This window comes from Solenopsis invicta, chromosome 4 (genome assembly GCF_016802725.1).
Source record: "Solenopsis invicta isolate M01_SB chromosome 4, UNIL_Sinv_3.0, whole genome shotgun sequence".
Lineage (NCBI taxonomy): Eukaryota > Metazoa > Arthropoda > Insecta > Hymenoptera > Formicidae > Solenopsis > Solenopsis invicta.
This window is the reverse complement of record NC_052667.1, coordinates 24584157-24606684: the sequence shown is the minus strand read 5'-3', so window position 1 is coordinate 24606684 and position 22528 is coordinate 24584157. Positions and strand designations below refer to the sequence as shown.

Sequence of the window (22528 nt, the reverse complement as noted above, 5' to 3'; positions counted from 1 at the left end):
TTATAAACAATACTTAGCACAAACATCTTGTTTGGCTTGTATGTTCCTTTGCTCATTACTTTTGTTATAATATTTGGTTATATAATTTTTAACTGGAAAGACATAGGAGATAACAAGATATGTGTTATATTTAGAATTTTATCTCTTATACCAGTTTAATGATTGTAAAATCATTCACGATATCAGGATACATTCCGATTGCCACGTTTCTCATTGTCTATGTTCAAAATTATTCGGAAATCAGAGACACAAAAGGAATGTGCCATGATTGTGGCGCGTGCGCTTCTATCATATCTATCATGACTGCTGAAATTAAGGATAGCCGCAAATTCCTGATTCGTACTGATTCTGATTTGTGGCGGATAAACGTACATTAACAGATAAATTGCACATAGTCGTATTTCATTTTTAAGAAAAATAATAAGAATTTGTTCTATGAAGTTACAAATCTGATTTTTTTACGTCTTAAACTAACATATATTTTTAACCGGTGCTTGAAATAAATTCTATAATTACTGACACTCATTTTTCTAATCGCTGAAATAAATTTTAAAGTATTTTAGAAAAGCATTCATTTATATTCACGTTTTGTTGATACAAACTATTTTCACGATAATGGTGGAATCATGATAATTTGTTTAATAATAGACTCTTATTATAAGGCACTACGTCTCTTTTATGTTAAGTAATTCCATGAATGTTCTTTATTATGTTGTATATGTATCATGTAACGTATAATATAAAACAATTAACACTTGAACTTACGAGTAGATTGCCTTTTTTATTTAATACAAATACATGCAAAAAAATCAGAAATGTATGTTACAAAGAATACTATTTTAGTGTCAAGGTCTTGCTAAGACCGTGTATAATCCTATCACGTCTTTAATTGTATTATAACGTAAAGTGTTAATATAATTTACAGTCTATAAATAAAGATTGCAAATAATAATTCGTACATTATCACCTTTGCTCAGAAATATAAAAAAATGATTATTATATTATATTGGTATAAAGAAGATGTATATCACGGTTTCGCACAATCTCTATTTGTTCGACTTGTAAATCTGTACTGAGAAAGACCGTCATTGAAGGTCGAAATGTTTGCTTGAGATTGGATTTATGCTGTGATTTATTTATTTGCGTTTGACATCCTGCGCTCTTAAGCTCATTAATTCTAATTTTAAAATGATTATTATTATCATTATTACGTGAACTATAAATGATGTTGATTCTATCTGCGACATTTATATTCAACGTACGTAACAAAGGAAGTAAAAGACAGAACTTATAGAGACTGTAGCATACTAATAAATTGATTTGCAAAAATAATTAGTGTGCGCCGTAAAATAGGTAAAATGCGATGCATTTTTCTCTGCAACTCTACGTGCGCTGTTCTCATGAAATGAGAATTCGTTTCGTTCGATGAAAATAATCTTATTTACATTATTCACACCACGTTTCACGCAAGGAAAGATTATGTCAAGTTTAATGACATTTTTTACGTTTTTCAAACCGTTTTATACTTTCAAATAGTATAAAATATATACTTGTACAGATATATATATTTTATATGTTCCATATTCAATTTGTATTTAGATGCAATTGAAAATTATTATGTATTTTAAGTGGAGCTTTTACAATAAGAATGGAATACCTCTGAAGAATTGATGTACAATCCTAAAAGAATATAGGGTATATACATACATACAAATATATATACATATATATATATATATACATATACATATATTTTTTTTTTAACTTTTTGTTGACAATCAAGGTCATTTTTGGCAAACAAACAAAATTTCACTTATAAATATTTTTGAAATAAAGAATTATAATAGAAACGTTGAATTCTTTCCTAAGATTTTGTTAGTTATGCTGAAAAAGTGACGTTAGCACAATCTGTCTTCAACCAGTCAAAGTTGTACTTATTTTAAAAAAGATCCAGAAAGTAGACAGCGTTAATACTTTCACAAGTGAGTTTAGAACTCCAACAAATTGAAAAATAAGACATTCTTTAATATCCTGTAAAACGTTTGTTTAAAAAACGAAATACCCAGTGTATCTCTATTTTGAAAATATGTATTTACTAAAGAATAAGATACAAAATTACATTAAAAAGTGTAATTAAACATTAAACGCATTCTTCTCAAAACGTTATTTTTCAAAGCGATAGTCATGATAACTTAACCATGATTTATTCGATCTATTTAAAATTTTAAACAATTCGCGTTGACTGGAAACTTATTCCACACGCATATTCACTAAATAATATTAAATAATAATTTCCAATCACTACTTATTTTAAGTAATGCAACATCATTTGCTGATACACACTTCAAAACAGATAAAGAAATCTAAAATATCATTAACCTCATTGAATCCATCTCTTTAAAACTGATAAGTTTTAATCACTGCTGCTCGCAAGATAGCATATCAAGCTAACAATAACAGAGAATATTTCAATAATTAAGCTTTAGTTTGGTTATACATAACGATTAAATTTTGAACAAAAAAAGCTAAGCTTTCTGCTACTACTAATACATATATTACTGCATTACATGTATTATATATTATATTTAATACGTTCAATTGTATTTAATAATTAAGAATTTGTTAAAACTTTTTATTTCAAGATATATATTTTTTACTTAGTAATTATTTTAATACTATAAGTGTAAAATTTTCTTATGTTATTTTAAACATTAAAATTTTTCCCAGCTCAAACCTCAGTTAATCAAAATTTATAGATTATCAGCATGTGTACATAAAATATTTTTTTTTTCAAAATCGCTCTCTCTCTCTATTGAATTTAACACAAGAAAATTAAAATTTGTAATAAACTTCTGATTTGAATCGCAATTACAAATGTAAACACAAAATATCACAAATGTAAAATTATTCCTCAATACTTAAGCCTTGTTGACCAATAAAAAGTTAAGAGATAAGTAATCTCCATCAAGAGCGATTATAAGTATATAAATACGCAAGAATAAATCAAGAAGAAATGAATAGTCATCTTCATATGCAAGCGATTGATCAATGAGAAAACATCAGTTTGTCACAACGTAACTCTATTTGATACTAAAATATTTATTGAGAGTGTTTATAAGTTTATTTAATTACCATATTTTAATATATATTACTTAATAAACAAATTTAGGTGTATAATCTTATCCATCTTACAAGGATAACAATAAAATTTGTCACAAATAAATTAGAAATATTTAGTAATACATACAATCTAAAAACTGAAGAAACACAAGTGTGAAGAAAACTGAACCTGATTGGAACAACAATTACGACAAAAATGTTGGCTACCATATTGTTATTTATTCTTGTTGCATATTTGGTGTTTCATTGTTACTTTCATTACGGACCAAAGGGACGATTAATCAATAAAATATCAGGCCCAGGTTATCCAATAATTGGTACTTTATTGGACTGCCTACAATCATCAGGTACGTTAAAATTTTTAATATATTATTATTAAATTAACTAATTCTAAAACGTACAACTATCAATATTATATGACATCCAATATTACATATCAATATGCCTATTTAATACATTTATTAATTACATAAATTTGTCAATATTCTTTAATAATATATTTATTCCCTAAATGTTATTGTTAGAACATATATTTAATGTATAATAATTTAAAATATATGTATTTAAAAATAAACTATAGACTAAAAACTACGTATAACCGCATACAATTTTTTTGGAAGATTTGGTTCGATTCCTGAAATGTTACTTTTAATACCAATTAAATCTTAATATGACTGAAAAGTGTATCAAGACATTCAAATAATGGCTATATCGGTCAAAAGCATTTTTTAATTAAACACTACTTAGGTTGGAAGATTTTCAATGACAATTAGAGAGATAGTAGCAATTAGGTTTTGTATAGAAATTATTCAATTTTTTACATTACTTTTCCTAACTAGCAGCCTCATGTTTTTGTGCATAAAAATTTTTTATTTCAATATAAAATTTTCTCATTTTGTACTGTTTCCTCATTAATTCTTTTAAATTAAATGTTATATATTTCATTAAAACTTATTGAAATTAAATACAACTACTTGGGTTAAAACTGATGAAAGATTTTTCAATGGAAATACATTTTTATTAGATTACACAAATTCAAAACATTACAATTTAATTTATTTATTTTAAGTACCACTTAGGTTAAAATAACAGATTTGGTAGAATACAAATATTACCACTTGGGTTTTGTAGAAAAAGTATATTTTCTTTATAATAGAGGCACTTTAGAGGTTTCATACATCTTTTTTTAAGAAACGCATATCATTTTTATTAGAATACACAATTTCAAGATATGTATTTTAAGTAAATACCACTTAGATTTAAATAAGAGATTTTGTAGAAAATATTAATATAAATACGTAACATTTTGATTGAAAAAAACAAAGATTTTTTGCGCGTATGGGCACCTTTTTTACCTTTTTTTTGAAAAGGTAATCCTAATATACGGTGCGCTGTTTGGGGAATCTTGTAAATGTTTAGAAATCCTCCTAGAAAAATTATTAAGCACTAAAAATTGGAGCTATATATTATAAAAGCAGCACAAACAACCGCCCTTTGGACTCAATGCTGATAATTTTTCTATTGATTGAAAAGTGTGGAAACTAGAATGCTCATTGGATGAGAGACCTATTAGGTCCATCGTAGCGGTTGAAGTCGGCATCGCTTAAATAAAAAAATTTCTCTACTCTTATATAATATAAAGCTCTACTAAAAACTGCTTTTGACCGCTATTTTCGTTATGTAAATGTATTATATTTAGTAACAAACAATCTTTACAGTTCTTTACAGTCTTATAAAAGAAAAAAGTTATCATAATTATTGTAGCATTAGTAGCATATATTTATTATCATTATATTTATTATATTATTATTATTATTATTATTATATAGCATATATTTATTATCATTATTATAAAAATTGATTTTCTATTTAATATTGTAACATTACTATTCCCCTTCAACATAAAATTACGTTTCAAGACTGAAAAATTTAACCAAGCGTCGTTTAGTAAATTTGAAAATGTACAATATATAAAATCACACAAAAAATGTCAACACTAAGATCTATCTGTGACTGTTAAGGTTCTTTAATTTTATGTTTTAATGTCGCTCTATGTTCTGTTATTATTATGATTACAATTTTATTTTATTTATAATATAATATTTATGTATTTGAGATACGCGCATTTTTCAGAGGGTCTTTTTAAGCTTATAATTACAAGAGGCGACACTTATTATCCTATTTATAAAGTGCATCACTACCTATTTCTAAGGAGTGTATCTATTCGTCATCCTGATGATTTGGAGGTAATAAAATCCAAAGAAAATTAAATTTTTTACATACACTATTAAAATACAAATTTAGGAATACCTTATTTACTAACGTTTTACAAAAATAAACTCATGAAAATATGATATTGTAAAGGTAATAAAATGTTTAAGCCGTTTAGATTATACAGTTTAACGAAGTATCTTCATTAAGAGAGATTAAGTTACAAATAGTATTTAAATTAATATACTTTCGATAATTTTCTAGGTGATATTAAGCAGTACAAAGCACATAGACAAGAGTATAATATATAATCCATTACATCCTTGGTTAGGTACGGGTCTTCTTACCAGTGGAGGTAAAGTAATCACGCCAATATTAATATATACTGTTTTAACCATCAAAATTTTATTACATTAATAATCAAGTAAAATATTTAAACATAGATTTTAATTTAACAGATTATTTTACATTTAAAGCGCTATCTCGGTGTATAATTAATTATGAATAAAAATAAAAGCATTTAGGGGAAAGTTGCAATGCCAAATACGTACCACATAAGTTCTTTTTTATTATATTTCGCATTTGTTGCTGTAAATAAGTAAGCATTATGTTTAGCAGCATTATTATTTGATTATGGTTTATTTTATTGTTATCTTAGGTTCTAAATGGCAATCGCGGCGAAAAATATTAACTCCCGCATTCCATTTCAATATATTACAACAATTTGTTGAGATTTTAATTAAGGAAGGGGAAAACATGACAAGATCTTTGAAGAATGCAGAATGCACTGTTACAAAAGATTTACTACCGTTCATTAGCGAACATACGCTGAATGCAATATCCGGTATTATATTCTACTTATGTTTGTTTATATCCAAAAAGAACGATGTTAAATAGAAATAATTTTTGGTCTAGAATTAACAGTTAAGTTATTTATTCAAAACTGTTTATAGAATCCTTTAAAAGCAAAAAAAAATATTTGTTCACCAGGGCCTGGGAAAATTATAAAAAAGTGGGATTTATTATTAATTGCTGAAGTAGTTATATGAGCGTTTGTTAAGCGCGCGCTTTATACTATTAAAATAAAATTTATTACCCATTTATGTGCTTAAAATAGGTAAGTAGTAAATGTACAGAGTATGAGATTTTGGTTCACATAATATACAAGGTGTCCAAAAATTCCCGGATTTTTTAATTAATATTAGCATGTGAAAATAGACAATTTTATTGCGGATGTAATAAGACTACGTAATTTTTATAGATTTTTACATGCTAAACATGAATCCAGTGTCAAAATTTGGCTATCGTTATTATTTTAGGAGAAATGATGTCAAAGAAGTAGAAAACTACAATTTTGATGATTTTCATGGTGTTGTATCACCCACAGCAAAATGCTTTTCTAAAATCCGTTTAAGCCACGTGAAGATATGAACTCTTAGCTTTAAATTTCAGTTTGTTTCATTTTGTTAAAATCTTTTGTTTTCTAGATATAATTAGTTGGAAGAAAAAATATCAATTTTGCGGGCGTATTACTAATATAATTGCTCGTAACAATGTCCCTCTAATGAGTGTGAATAGTTATTTTAGACATATTTTTATTTTATAAAAACATTAATAAAATTTAGTTATTACATCACAAGAACAATGACATCAAGCTGAACATTATAATTGTTCTTGTTCTGCTTAATATCATTGTTTTCATGATGTGATATATTCACCTTTTTGACAATTCACATAAATTTTATTTTAATTCAATTAATTTTATTTTAATAGTATATAGCTTAAAAAATCCTCATATGGCTACTTCAGCAATAATAAATTCCAATTCTTTATATCTTTTTCTAAACCTGGTAGTCAAATTATTATTTTCTTCTGCTCTTAAGAGATTCGATAAACCGTTTCTAAGAAACAACTTAGATGTCGGTTCTAAACCAAAAATGGTCTCCGTTCAATATCCTTCTTCTATTTTGAACAAAATGAAGAGTAATAAAAGATATAAATTTATTATAATAACGTCACAATAATCTAAGGTTACTCATTTTTTAAAATATATGATTACATTGTCATAATTTTTTTTTTTTAGAAACTGCCATGGGCACTTCTCTGCAAGGAAAAAGTTTATTTAAGCAACGGTATCGAAAAGCGGTTCACCGAATGGGCGAATTGGCTCTTTATAGGTAATTTATAATATATGTAATATAATCTATATGTCATCTTAATATATACATACAAGAATCTTACTACTTACAATATTACGACGTTCCGAAATTTTACATGTAAATCTAATTGATTATAAGTCCAAAGTCAAAACTATTACTCTGATATATTGTTGATATATTACTTCACTAAATAAATTAACTATTAAATTACTAAATAAAATATTATGTTAACGAAAATAAATAGTTAGTATTTAATGTATAACATCCAGTCGACAATTAGCACTCTGGTTCGTTGCTCATTTTAATATGAAGGCCTTAACAACTTGCAAATTTTAATATGTTCAACGCTAAAATAGTATAACAAAATTTAAACAAAATAATTATTTTATTATTAAAAACATTATTATAAAACGATATTTAGACAAATCGAAATAATTTCTTTATAAAATTATAATTTTTAAAGTAATATTTGCTATTATAAATTATAACAATATTGTATTTTGCTCAAACACAAATTACTAACTTCAACAAGTTATTACGAGTTAACAAATAAAGTACCAGAAAATTTATTGAATCTAAAGGCACCTTTCATTATTTATCATTACTTTCATTATTTTCATTATTGAATCTAAAGACACCTTTCATTATTATCTTTCAGATAAAAATCTTTAGCTTAAAATTAGTCAAAAGTTAGAGGTCTTATAAATTTTCTTCAATTTTTTCATTAAATTTCTTATAACATTATGGTTTCCTTTTTTCTATTACTTAAGAAATAATAGGTAATTGTATAATAATCAAATTCTTTTACAAAGTAACACTAACATTTTAAATTTATATAAATAACATTCTATAATTATGTACATTCTGTAATTATATGCATAACATTTTATAATTTAATAATTTAGGTTAATGAGGCAGTGGCTGTCGATCGATTGGATTTTCTCATTGTTACCAGCAGGTAGAGAGCAAGCAAAAGTTTTGAACACATTGCACACATTTACTGAGAAAGTACGTAAAAATTTCATCTTGTTTAAGAATTCTATAAATATTCTAAATTGCATAAAATTATATATAAACAAAAAATAAAGAGAGCAAAAATCTTGTAATTTTTATACAAAAAAATAATAAAACCATTCGTAAATGTTAACAAACACGTCTTTACAAGGGTGTAACCACTGAAAGTAATTGTGGGACAGTGCCTCCAAAATCATTATAAAATCATTATGAAATTCTCATGTAATTATTTTGCAATCAAATGCAATCATGAAGTCAGATGAAATCACCGAAAATCATAATGAAATCATATAAAATTACTAGAAATCAGCAAAAATTATAAACATATCAGCAGAAGTAATTTTGGATTTTTGTGTGATTATTGAAAATCACGTGTAATTATCATAAAAACAATAAAATGATGCACGATAATTATAAAATTAGATGAAATTAGTACAAGTTTTTGATTTTCATAACAATCTTCATAAACTATTTTTTTAGAAAAATCTTTTATCAATCATAATTTATTCCAATAAAATCTTCAAGTCAGCAGTTAGGCATATAATTTTGTGAGTGGATACCCCACAATTTAAATTTGTTAGAATAAAATTATTGATAAACAAATGATAATGGTGTTTTTAATCAAATAAAATTGTTTCTAATCACAAGAAATCTAATAATTTCTAATAAATCACTAATAACTGTTGTGTAATTATATGAAATCATTTGCAATCAGATGAAATCACGTAATATGTGAGGCAACATCAGCTAGTGGTTACCCTCTCGTGCCCTCGTGCCGTTAGCATTTATACAAACAATGAAAAGTAAAACTATGTTGGATGTGTGTAGATTATTGCAGAAAGAAAAGATTATCATATGCAGACCAATGGACAATACTTGAAAAACCTTAACACAAATGTTTACGAAGATGATGCAGAAACCATTGGAAGTACGTAATACAAAATCCCTATTAAATTCTAAAATCTAATAGGGAAACGTCGTCAATAAGAAACGTCGTCAATAATTCGATACTTGTATTATAATTTTAAATTTAATTTAATGTTGCGTAAAAGTAGTAAAACAACAATTATAAAAGTTATATAATTTGATTTAGTTAGAAAAAAACGACTAGCATTGTTGGACATTTTAATACAAGCATCTCAAGATGGTACTTTAAGTGATTCAGATATCAGAGAGGAAGTCGATACTTTTATGTTTGAGGTATTTGTTGCACGTTATATACGCTTTCTTCTTTCTTTTACTGTAAGATTTGAATGCATATCAAAAAAGCAATATATGATTACAGGGTCATGATACTACAGCGACGGGTATATTCTTTATTTTATCATTATTGGCTGAGCATAAAGATATCCAGGTATTCTTTGTTAAATGAGCATTATGTTTAGATAATAAGATTAAATAATTCCTTCAACTCAATAAATTGTTTTAAAAAAAGAAATATAAAATTTATTGCATGCGTGACTCCAACGCAACATATTATTTATTGAAAACATAGAAATGTTTTTCTAACACTTTTCTTCTCTTTTTCATTATTATAAAAATATTTATATAAATTGGTTACATATATGTATACAATATGTGTATAATATTACATGTATAAATTATATGCTTTATTATACATTGTACATATAATTAATTTTAGAAGGCCTTAACGAACATAGATCTTACTGCTGATATTTCTTATGATTTTATATACATTTAACACTATCAAATTGTATGTCGATGAACTTTTTGTTCTTAAAACGTAATTTTAAATTAAACAAGAATAAAGTTATTTGTAAATTAAATCTCGATTTAATATTGTGATATTACTACATTTGTTCAACTTGCAAAACTGTATTTTAAGATCGAAGAATTTATCAGCGCGTAGTTTGACGAACTTGAAGATGTAAATAAAATCACACAAAAAATATCAGCATAAAGACTGATGATTAAAATAAATTAGTCGTGTATTCACGTTTGTCTGTCATTATTCTTTTATTATATATATTGTACGTTATATACATATATGTATATACAGAGGATGTCGAAATTTGTAAATTAGAATATTATACTAAGAAAGTTCTTGAAAAGCTAAGCACAAAAAAATTATTTGTAGATTTTTATTTCAAAAAATAATTTTTAAAATATGAAAGTTTAAAGCTGGTCAATCAAAGATTATTTTACGGTCGCTTGTCATACGGTGAATATTATTTGCGCGGTAGCATTAGTGTCTCATAAATGTGTAAAGCAGTTTGTGATTAATCTGCTTTGCACATCAACAACTTCGTGAAATAAAAATTTACAAGCAACTATCTTTATTTGCTTCATTTTTGAAAGACCTTCTTGCTATAATATTTCGATTTACGGATTTTAGAACACTCTTTAGACAACACATATTGTATTTTCATTGTTTATATACTGGGAAAACATTATTCGCGTTCGCACGCGGAACATCTTCAAAATAAATTCTATAATTATTTTTCTGCAGACATAAAACATGTATTTTAAAAGAATAAAACGTGTTTTTATATTAATGTTAATAATACAGGATTGTGTCAGAAAAGAAGTCAATGCTATTATGCAAGAGAGTGAAGGGAAACTTACTATGAAATCGTTGCAAGATATGCAATATTTAGAGAGATGTATAAAAGAAGGGTTGCGTTTATATCCAAGTGTCCATTTCATATCACGGGTTACTTCGGAAGAAACACAATTAAGTACGTAACTGATTATAAATCTATTGATATATATATATATATATATATAATATGACACATTGTGAAACATGCCATTAAACATTATACATATTCGTATGCATTTACCTAATAAAACTTATAACATATTTTCTCTTATTTTTAAATTACATTTGTTTATCTAAATGAAACAAATAAATAATAAGGTAAGATGTCAAAGTAATAATTCCAAAGTTAATTGTTTAAGTTAATTAAACATTATAATACAACGTTATAATACAATTTTTAAGAAATGTGATATTTTCCATAGGATTGAAATTATCACATTAAATTTCCTATTATGCTAATTATATGTACACACACAAAGCGTATGTGTATGTAAAATATTAAACATTAATATCTAACCATCAAAAGTTAGCAACGTCCTCGTTTTCATTTAAGGTATGTTACGTGTACTATAGAAAATCCAGGACGCAATTAATTTAAGATCGCTAGGCATTAATGATGCCTTGTGTAGCTATTCTGCATCACATATTTGTTTTTCAAATTTTTATAAAACTTTTAAACGGAAAGAACAATTATACTGCATTTAAATTTTAACTAGATACAAGTGAGACAATAATTGTATGTTGGGACATCAAAATAATTATGCGGAATATCCAAGCATGATGATATTGCTGCAGTTTTAACATTCTAGCGATCAAGTTAAATATCCTTTATTTAAATACAATTTTTTAAATGTTTCAATATAATTATTTTCACATTTAAATTTTAGCAAAATTCTTCTTTCCATGTAAGTGTTATGTTACATTCTTATAAAACGTTTTTCAGAATCATATGTAATACCTGCCGGTACAGTGATGCATCTTGATATTTACGGAGTTCACAAAGATCCCAATTTTTGGCTAAATCCAGAAATATTTGATCCAGATAGATTTTTACCTGAGAATATTCGAAACCGTCATCCTTATTCGTATATACCATTCAGTGCAGGTCCACGTAATTGCATTGGTAAGATGTTTATTCGTACCTTTTTATATGAACAGATTGCAATACATATCTAATTCTAGGTCAACGATTTGCTTTGCTGGAATTAAAAGCGATAATAGCCCCCCTGGTTCACAATTTCTACTTGGAGCCCGTTGATTACTTCAAGGATATACGAATAGGTGTTGACTTGGTGCTTCGCCCTCTTAATCCGCATCATCTAAAATTTATCCCTATTGCCACGAAATGCACGTAAGCATTTAAAGGTATTTAAACAATAATGACATATGATCAGTTAAATATTTGATTCGACATACAATAGTTTTACACTGTCCCATAATTACTTCCAGTATTTACGCCCTCGTAAAGCCGTGTTTGTTAACATTTACGAATTGTTTTCTTATTTTTTCGTGGGTACAAAAATTACAAAATTTTTGCTATTTTTATTTTTTGTTTATATATAATTTTATGCAACAAAATATTCATAGAATTCTTAAACAAGATGAAATTTTTACGTTCTTTCTCAGTAAATGTGTGCAATGTGTTCAAAATTTTTGCTTGCTCTCTACCTGCTAGTAACAATGAGAAAATCTAATCGATCGACAGCCACTGCCTCATTAATCTAAATTATTAGATTTCAAAATGTTATGCATATAATTACAGAATGTACGTAATTATAGAATGTTATGCATATAAATTTAAAAGGTTAGTGTTATTTTGTAAAAAAATTTTTTTGATTATTATACAATTATCTATTATTTCTTAAGTAATAGAAAAAAGGAAACCATAATATTATAAGAAATTTAATGAAAAAATTGAAGAAAATGTTTAAGATCTCTAACTTTTGACTAATTTTAAGCTAAAGATTTTTATCTGAAAGATAATATGTTTTTAGATTCAATATATTTTCTGGTGTTTTACAATTGTATGTCAATTAAATATTTAACTAATCGTATGTCCTTATTGTTTAAATGCCTTTAAATGCCTACGTATACAATTGTTTTATATATAAATTTTATACATAAAGTCCTAAAATTTATGTAATAAAAAGTAAAAGCAAAAGTAATACTTTATATGATCAAACCTAAAAGTATTATATCAAATAATTTATCTCGTTCTGTGCATTTTATATAAAAGTATTAAGATACACAGTTATCGCAAAATTAATAATTTTACAAGATATTTTATATTTTATTCAAGCATACTTCAACATAAAGTATAAGGTGTCTCATAAGTGACATAAAATATTCATTTTTTTGTGTCAATGTGCATATATCAACTTACCTCAATACTCTTATGCACAGAATAATGAGATAGATCACTCGATATAATATTAGTAGGTTTAAAATGATGCTAAATATATACATATTATATGCTGTATGTATTTATATGTATATAAATATATACATATTATATGATACTTAAGATAATACTTAAGACGGTTTTAAATATAAGAATCGACTATGAATCCCGGCCTTTACTTCGGCTAACGCGCGCGCTGTGTGCTAATCCTTTCTAAAAAAAAGCATGTAAAGAATATATCGAAGTTATTGTAGTCGCTTTTTTACGATACCGATTGGTTCTCTCGCTGCGCTAATTTCATGAGCGATTATCATCGCGGAGATGGCGTATTTTGTGTAGTAAGGGGCTAATAGTGTAATTTTCCTTTAATCCTATAATTTAAATCTCTCGTCAATTCTCATCCCGACCAATATCTGTAACATACGATATCCGTTGGCTAGTCTGGATACGTTTTATGTTACATCCTATGCATGTTGCAAATGTTACCCACCCCATGATAGGCTTCCAGATTTCTTCTTTTTCTTTAAATTAACTCACTTAGTCACTTAGTCACTTACTCGCTCACTCACAAAAATATAGATATGACAATATTATGCTTTGATCCTGCGCAAGACATATGCAAAGCCTTGAAATAAAGTAAGAAAATTGATTGCTGACTCACCGACCCAATACGCGACGAGCGGAATTATAATCAGCCACGAAGCTACGGTGATTACTGTAACACAAATATAAGATATAAAAATTAAAACTCCGTTGAAAATTAATACGTTTAAAAATTATTTTTTATATACCCAGAGAAACGTTTGTTAAAAAGTATTATATTTGTTTGATTCAAAGAAATTTGTACACTGCTATACAAATAAAGAAAAGTTTCTTTGACTTAAAAAAATTTTTTGATTGCTCCTTGTATTAGAATTAGAGAAACAATTTGGTTGTGCAACGCAAACTTTATTAAAATAAAAGAAATATATTTTTAAAGCCAGAACAATTAAATTATTTTTTTACATTTCTATCATACGTTCTTTGAATTAAATAATTATTTGTTTAAATTAAATAAATAATTTAATCAAATAATTTATTTACTTTTAAAATGACTAATAACGTCATTTCCTAAAGTCAAATAAATTTTTATATTCCTCAAAGGTATTTTCACTTCAACTTAAAAAAATTAAGTTAAAGAAATGATTTCATCAATTTAAATGTAACTGTTCTCTGGGTGTGTGTACAATTTTGTATTAATCTTTTTTCTTAAGCTTTTTTTAAATTATTTGATAACATCGAAAGAAAGAGAAAAAGTTTAATAAATTCACATAAATAAAAAATTATATTTACTCCAAGGTTGCTCCGCTGGGGCCCGATGCTACTTCCTGGCTTACCCTTTTCGCAGATCCTGTAAATCTATAAAATACAATTATAACATAAATTATGGCAACGATCAAAATAATTAATATTTCAAAGAATAATTATGTAGTTTGTTGAATATTATTCATAGTTTTAATAAATATTATTAAAGTACAAATTTTTAAAATTCCTTTATAAAATAATTTTTTATTTAAATTTGGATAGACATTTAGAAACCTTTTTAAAAAAAAGCATCCTTTTTTTTTAAAAAAAGCATGTAAAGAATAAGTATGTCAAATATGTCAATGTTATTGTCGCTTTTCTGCGATGCCGATTAGTTTTCTCGCTGCGCTAACTTTCAGAACGGCTGTCATCGCAAAAGTCGAATATATTGACTATGTGTATTCACGAGTTAATAGTGTAATATTAAATTTGTAATTTGTTCGAAATTATGTAATATTAAAAGCTTTGTAGCACGTGCTACGCGCGGGCCTGTTTTTATTGTAATATGTAATAAAGTTACATTTGTCTGTAATATTCTTTCACAAATTTATTACTTCAACATAGAACAAATAATTTTCTTTCACTCGCCGACACGAGTCGCAGAAGCGGAGTTATAACTACGCGCCACATTAATTTTTGTAAAATACAAATACACGATTCAAATTATAGCAACATTTGTTTATAATTAATTCTCTGGCGTACAGTTGCGTGCGTAAGATAATTACAAACGATTACGAAAGTAACAGATATAATTATAAATAGCAGACAACTCACCTCTAGGATTGGTCTACCGACACCCGATGCCGTCCTGAATCTTTTCCTTCTCTTCTCTCGTTTTTTCGAGACACGACCATGGACATAAAAATATATTTAGAAATATATTTTCTATGTCCATGGGCATCACACTCACTCGCAAAAACACCGATTAATTACACATCACGGTAAAGAATAGACAATCGTGCAGTAGTTGGTACAGCACTCTCAACGTTCACGTCACACAATCACAAAATATTTTATTATATTACGACGAGAAAATCCAAGCATTATCATACGCGCGCGAATAAGCTATGAAGCTATTTGACGTTTGGATCTGCGGCTTTTCGTTAATAATTCAAAAACAGAGCCGGCGGGTTTAACTTGGCACCACACAGTACGACGTGATTAATAAAGCAGAGTTAATAATTAATTGAAACGCGATGGACCATTCAAAAATACAAGTACATGATCCAATTGATATGTTGTGAGATATCACGGAGCGGATCGCACCGCTACCTGTTCGCTCAAGTTTCGGAACCTCAAGTTTCGGAACACGAATGATAGCGCGGTGACCTTGCGTAAGCACAACGCGCTATACACAAAAACAACGAACTCTAAGGCCGTGTGACAACCAAATTTCTTGGAATGTCTGAAACATCGTATGTATATTGAATATTATTTCGAATTTTAAACTAGAGTTATTCAACACTGAAGTAAAAATGATCTTTCTTGCTTCAATGTTGAATAAGTCGGTGGATAAAAATTGTACAATCCTCTACTAGTACGTAAGTTAAAGATTCACGCTTTTTGAATGCTGTAAACCACATTTTTGTAAGACTTTTATTTTACACCGTAAAGCTTTGCAAATTTCGTAAAAAAATCCGTCAAACGTTAAAATTTTATACAAACTTTGCAACATTTTACGACGTGAAATAAAAATCGCATACAAATGCGGTTTACAGCATACCAAAACGTGAATCTTTACCTTAATTTGCGTATTTACTGAGCGCTGTACGATTCTTTATCACCGAGTTATTCAATACTGAAAGTAATGTCGCGTAGCGAGATAGACTCCGTATTACATGCATGTCGCGCCGACTCTGTTAAATGCCTTACTCGGGTTGTTGACCGCGCGCGGTCCCGTAAGATAGGCGGCATGCCGCGCGCCCCGTCTGGCTCGTCGCCCCACTCTCCTCGGTCGCTCGGTCATTCGTATTACTCAAGACGCACGTGACCACGTCGATCACGTGCGCATCGGGTAGATGAATGACTGAGCGACCGAGGAGAGTGGGGAGACGAGTCAGACAGTGCGTGGTCAACAACCCGAGTGGGGCATTTAATTGCCGGCGCGACATGCACATAATAAGGAGTCTATCTTGCTGCGCGAGACTACCTTCAGTGTTAAATAAGTCGATGATAAAAAATCGTACAGCGCTCAGTAAATACGCAAATTAAGGTTAATATTCACGCTCTCGTATCCTGCAAACTACAATTGCGTGCAGTTGTGTAGCCGTCAAAATAATTTAATACGAATATCAAAAAAATTTTACTGAAATTGGAAATGTACTAAATTTTTTGCTTTATATTAAGATATTATCTGAATTGTTGCCGTAGCAAAAACATTGCACTAAAGAGAAAGCAAGTTTACCCTAAGAACATAACATATTAATAACAAACCCCAAGACTTATTTATTTTCTAGTAATGAACAATTTGTAAATTGTCCATTATCACAATCAAATATATAAAATCGTAATTATTATAATATCTTATTGAAAGTATCATGAAATTGAACATAACGTTTGTTAATGTATTTATTATTTATAATTTATTGTCTTATACGTGACAAAAAATTATCTATGCAGCAAATCGAAAATTCTTTTGGCAAAGATATTTGTCGATGTACTGGGTATCGTCCGATTTTGGATGCGTTTAAAGGATTTGCTAACGATGCTCCTTCATCAATGGTGAAAAGCATTCGCGACATTGAGGTGTTTGGACAAAAATTTTTATTCTTATTAATAGAAATAAAAAATAAATTTTTTTTTTGTAAAACTTTAATTTAAATATGTATTTTAAAATATTGTCTTTAATTTTATTTTATGCTCAAAAACAAAGTTGTCTTGTACTGCTTTATTTTATTATTTTTAATAATTAATAATTAACTGACATTATTTAATTGAATATGGTTTTTTATATTCTTTTCATACTGTATTGTTTACATCCTGTTTTAGTAGTATATTAATATATGCTTAACAGGATTTTTACAAGTTCAAAGCTTGCCCGAAATACGGAGTGCCATGTACAAGTAGTTGTCGCAATAAGCAACTTTACGAAAAAAACACAGCGGTGGACATAAAATTAGAGGATGCAAAATTTTACAAAGTTTACTGAATCAATAATCTATTTGCGACATTTCACCAAAACCTGAACGCTACATATATATTAAATGGAGGAAATACTGCACTCGATAATTTTCTTTTATACATATAGACATGAGCTACTACAAAAATGTGTATAAAATATTTATTGTGATTTTTTTAAATTATATTTGAATAGAATTATTAAAATTGTTCAAAACATTTACATATTATTTTTGCGTTTATAATATTCATTACAATGCATTACTAAATTTATATCGCTTTTTATTTATATCGTCGAGTGAGGCCATACTCAAGCTAATGCTTGGTTCAACCCTCTGAGTCTCTGATAGGAGGGAGAGGGAAGGGATGGTAGAGAAGGAAAAGGCATTCGACAGGGGCCATCCCGAAGACCAACGTCTTCGCCTAGGATAAAACCCACCCGTCGGTGCGATCGTACTTGGAGGTCTGTGTTTTGGCGGTCGCCGGGCAGCGAATCTCGCTGAACTAACATGACGGATCTGAACTACGGAGCTCCGATTTCGCTCCTTATATAGGCAAGAATATAGGCAAGAGGTGTTGCGGGACGATTCCTTATGTTCGCGGAAAATTCGGAGCGATAGTATTTCGTAACGCATAGTCCTTAGGGATTCGCACCGCTCCGCGACCGCGCGGCTCACGCCTTTAGTTTGCGCGATGACGCGGAGATTATACGCGCGACCTTTCTAGACGATCGTGGAAACTGCGCGAAGCGGGGCTCGCATAAGGCTGTACTATGATTTTTCCCGACTTCGCGCTTTGTACTGGTAGGAGAATTTTATTAGAAGTGTACCGATAGCGAATTATAAGGTCCGCGTGGATTTGGGTTTTATTTAATTGATCGGAGTGTGGTTCCGAATTTAATTTGGTATTGCTAGACAAGTCTAAAAAGGATGGCGCAAGAAAATAAAAAATTTTATCTGCCAGACGTAACAGTATTAAAATTTAATGAAACCAAGTGTTTAACGAGATCAAAGAAAATTTAAAAAATGCAAAAAGTTTTTAAGAATTTACAATTTTTTCTCACCACTTTCTTCACCACAAAAAAAATTAAAAAAACTGTCCCGTCATGAGAGATCTGAAAAAATTAAAAAAATTGGATGTCCATTAATTGTGAAAATTTTATTACAGCGACTGTGGTGAACCTCCGCTTTGCATGAGTTACGTAATTGCAATCGCGATTCGTTATGCGTTGAACTTTGCTAGAGCGGATGCAGGATATAAGAACGAATAGTACTAATTAGGTAAGTTTTAAGAATGCATAGGTGTTAAGAGTATATTGAATATATTGGAAATAAACACGAAAAATTATTCTATTTTGTGATTTGCATATTTATGCCAGATGTGTGACAGCGATAAACTCGTAAGTAACAGGTTGCGAGTTCGAACTCACACATCTCTTATTATACATATGAATTTCTAAATTCGTTATCTTTAGTGACAGTAACTCTTTAGATCTAGATGACGTAAGTACTGACAGTTCCATTCGCTTTGCAGTAATATACTATTATTCAAATTACCAAATAACTTGAATGGCAAATTTAGCATAATGCACATAAAGTGAGCCTGTTCTAGTGATTACACAAAAGAATTGAATTGATCAATTTTAGCAGCAGTAGCAGTAATATTGCAACAACGTTACTGCAATATTGCTGCAATGTTTCATGTTGTTTAGGTAGTTCGTGCATTTTTCATAGTAAGATAAATTATTATCCGCTGGAAAATTAGATTTCTGTTCCGTCTCTCGTTTTATTCTTTATTTCATGTAAACTTTTTCTTATAAAACATATTATTATATAATGTAAGTATTCACGTATTGATTTTTTTAGATGCACCTTTCACCAACGAACGCATACTTCTGAGTAGTTTAACCAGCAAGGATAACATGATGCTGTAAGGGCAAAAGTAAGACTTGCCAATAAACTAGCATTTAAATTCTCTCTCTTTCTCTCTCTAATTCTTATATCTATTATTATTGTTCGTCTGTTTTATTACTGTTAAACTAGAATAAATTTAGAGTCTAACCTGTATAAGCCAATTCACTTAAGTCGTCTTTTAGTAGATAGAAAGGTTATAGATTAATAATGGAAATAACTCGATTAATTAATAGGTCTTTAAGATAACTAAGATACAATTTCTGTTTTTATGATAAATAGTTGTTATAAGTATTGTTCATTAAATAACACACTGATGATATAAAAAATGTTACATTATCTGTAACCAAATTTTGGTATTAATGATATAAAACAAATAAAAGTAATTTAACATGGATACTTTTTCTTTCAAATGTGCAGCATAAATTATTATTATACATTGTATAAACAAATGTGAAATATAAAGTTAAAAATGACATCTGCGTTATTTGCATCATAGTCTTACATTACAATTTGCATTTGAAGCTCTAGACTCTAGAGGAAAGAGGACAGAAGAATGGAATAAAACGAGATTGAAGCACACTAGAAGTTTCATTTGCAAAATCAATTAATGTGTGAAGTGCACCGAACGTTTTTGTTGAAAAATGAAGGACATACTTCTCGTAATAAAATTCTTTCCGTACCACGTGCGCCATTCTTGTGGCGATCCGTTCGTTAAAAATAACTTTATTTACCTATGATCAGAAAGTACCGGGAATTTTTTATTTAAAAGTACCGCGCATGCGGGAACCGGTTTATTTTTTTTTCTTATGTTGGTACGACCTTAAGACACACATCTGTCAGGTTTTAGTGCCATCCGATCATTAGTGTCTGCCTGGCGTTTGTTTACATCAATCAACTTTTTTCATTTTGCCGCATTTTACCATGAATAATTTTGTTGAACAAAGAGTTCGTTTGAAATTTTGTGTTGCGAACAAAATTTCGTGTGCCGATGCACTGAAAATGTTGCAAAAAGCATTTTGCGAATCTGCTCTATCAAAAACAAGAGCATACGAGTGGTATAAAGACTTTAAAAGTGGTCGTACAGTGGTGGAAGATTTCCCTCGTTCCGGACGTCCATCGACGTCGAACACCGATGAAAACGTGAAGAAAGTGAAAGAAATGGTGCTTGAAAATCGTCATACCAGCTTAAGAGAGATGTCTAGTGAACTTGGCATTGCATATGGAACGGCACAGCATATTGTGGTTGATGTTTTGGGTATGATACGCGTGGCAGCCAGGCTCGTTCCGAAGGATCTGAATTTCTTGCAAAAACACCAATGAATTATTTGACCAAACATCAAGTAAATACCATCAAGCAAGCACCGTATTCACCTGATATGGCCCCGTGCGACTTTTTTTTGTTCCCCAAGTTGAAGTTGCCACTTCGTGGAAAGAGATTTCAGTCGATCGAGGAGATCAAAGAGAATGCGACGAGGGAACTAAAGGCCATCCCTTCGTCGGCCTACCAGGGATGCATGGAGGACTGGGTCAAGCGTTGGCACATGTGTGTTGCTTCAGATGGATCATATTTTGAAGGAGATAAAATAAATTTGCCTGAAATTTAACTCTATTTTGTTTTATTTAAAAATTCCCGGTACTTTCTGATCATAGGGTACATTATCCACGTCGCATTTCATGCAAAAAGGAAACATACCGAGCATAAATCTTTTTCCTTTTAAATGTTTTTGAATTCGTACGTAGCAATAAATTTATATTAAATACTTTTACGTAATGGTACTGTATTTAAATGCAATATCATCTTTTCAGGTATAAGATATCCAATATTGTTGAACTATAATATTTTGTACATCGATGCTTATAAAATAAAATAATAATAAAACCGGCGTCATAAATAATATAATCGCACGTAAAAATTTTCGGGGTAAAATAGATATGTTCAATATATATTTGTAAATAACAATTATTATTTAAAATTATATTATATTTATTGTAAAATATTGTAAATTATATTACAATGTGTTAATTGTATATAAAATGTGATATTAGCATTGATTTGCTTTCGGAGTTATTTATACCCAATAGTTATGTATTTTAAATCAATTATAATACATTATAAAAATATTTATTTCTAATCATTATTTTATTATTTAAAATATAAATTTAATATGATAGAAAACATCATGGTATTTTATGATGTTTTAATTTAACATAAATTTGCTTATTTGAATTGTGTATAGAAATATAAAAACTTAGGAAAAAATGAATCAATATTTGCTTATTTAGTGACCAAGGTCACGACAACTTGAATAATTATCTACTGACTTTTTGTTTCAAAATGATTAAAAATTATTTCGTTTTACATACTGTACTCCTGCACTTATACATATTCAAATGCTAGGATGTTCATAAAGGCGTGCTTAATGTATTCTACTTTAAGAATATACCTTGAAAAAAAAACTAGATTAATTAATTATTCAACATTAGCATTGTTAATCATAACAAATAAGAAACGCTATTAGAAAGAAGATTTAGAAACAAGAAGTGTTATTAAATAATTTTCTAGTCGATATAACATTCTTGGAACTCGCTGACTCGAGTAAAAAAGAGTCAATTCGCTTCGCTCGCACTTCAGCGGGCGGCGCGATTGCGCCTCTTGATACGTTTTATTCAGAGTTGGGAAGTAACG

At 28.7% G+C, this 22528-nt stretch overlaps 2 protein-coding genes and 1 long non-coding RNA gene across 3 annotated transcripts in view; 2 read left to right on the top strand and 1 right to left on the bottom strand.

The window, feature by feature from the left end:
- LOC105194140 (xanthine dehydrogenase/oxidase) overlaps positions 1-20236 on the top strand; it is a 53503-nt gene extending 33267 nt beyond the window's left edge. Inside the window, exon 19 of the mRNA XM_039448320.1 lies at positions 19795-20236. Within this exon, the coding sequence (XP_039304254.1) occupies positions 19795-19862 (68 nt within the window). The 3' untranslated portion in view covers positions 19863-20236. The remainder of the gene's footprint in view (positions 1-19794) is intronic.
- The window catches only part of LOC105203688 (cytochrome P450 4C1), a 43956-nt gene continuing 24458 nt past the window's right edge, over positions 3031-22528 (top strand). The window contains exons 1-12 of the mRNA XM_039448328.1: positions 3031-3467; positions 5254-5366; positions 5596-5686; positions 5990-6175; positions 7415-7508; positions 8396-8498; positions 9333-9432; positions 9598-9704; positions 9790-9858; positions 11035-11203; positions 12011-12190; positions 12250-12418. Coding sequence (XP_039304262.1) covers positions 3317-3467; positions 5254-5366; positions 5596-5686; positions 5990-6175; positions 7415-7508; positions 8396-8498; positions 9333-9432; positions 9598-9704; positions 9790-9858; positions 11035-11203; positions 12011-12190; positions 12250-12418 — 1532 coding nt within the window. The 5' untranslated portion in view covers positions 3031-3316. The remainder of the gene's footprint in view (positions 3468-5253; positions 5367-5595; positions 5687-5989; positions 6176-7414; positions 7509-8395; positions 8499-9332; positions 9433-9597; positions 9705-9789; positions 9859-11034; positions 11204-12010; positions 12191-12249; positions 12419-22528) is intronic.
- Positions 13306-16098, bottom strand: LOC120357576. The gene is made up of 3 exons (XR_005574582.1): positions 15587-16098; positions 14801-14866; positions 13306-14183 (listed from the first exon to the last, which is right to left on the bottom strand). It is a non-coding gene; the product is annotated as an uncharacterized LOC120357576 (long non-coding RNA).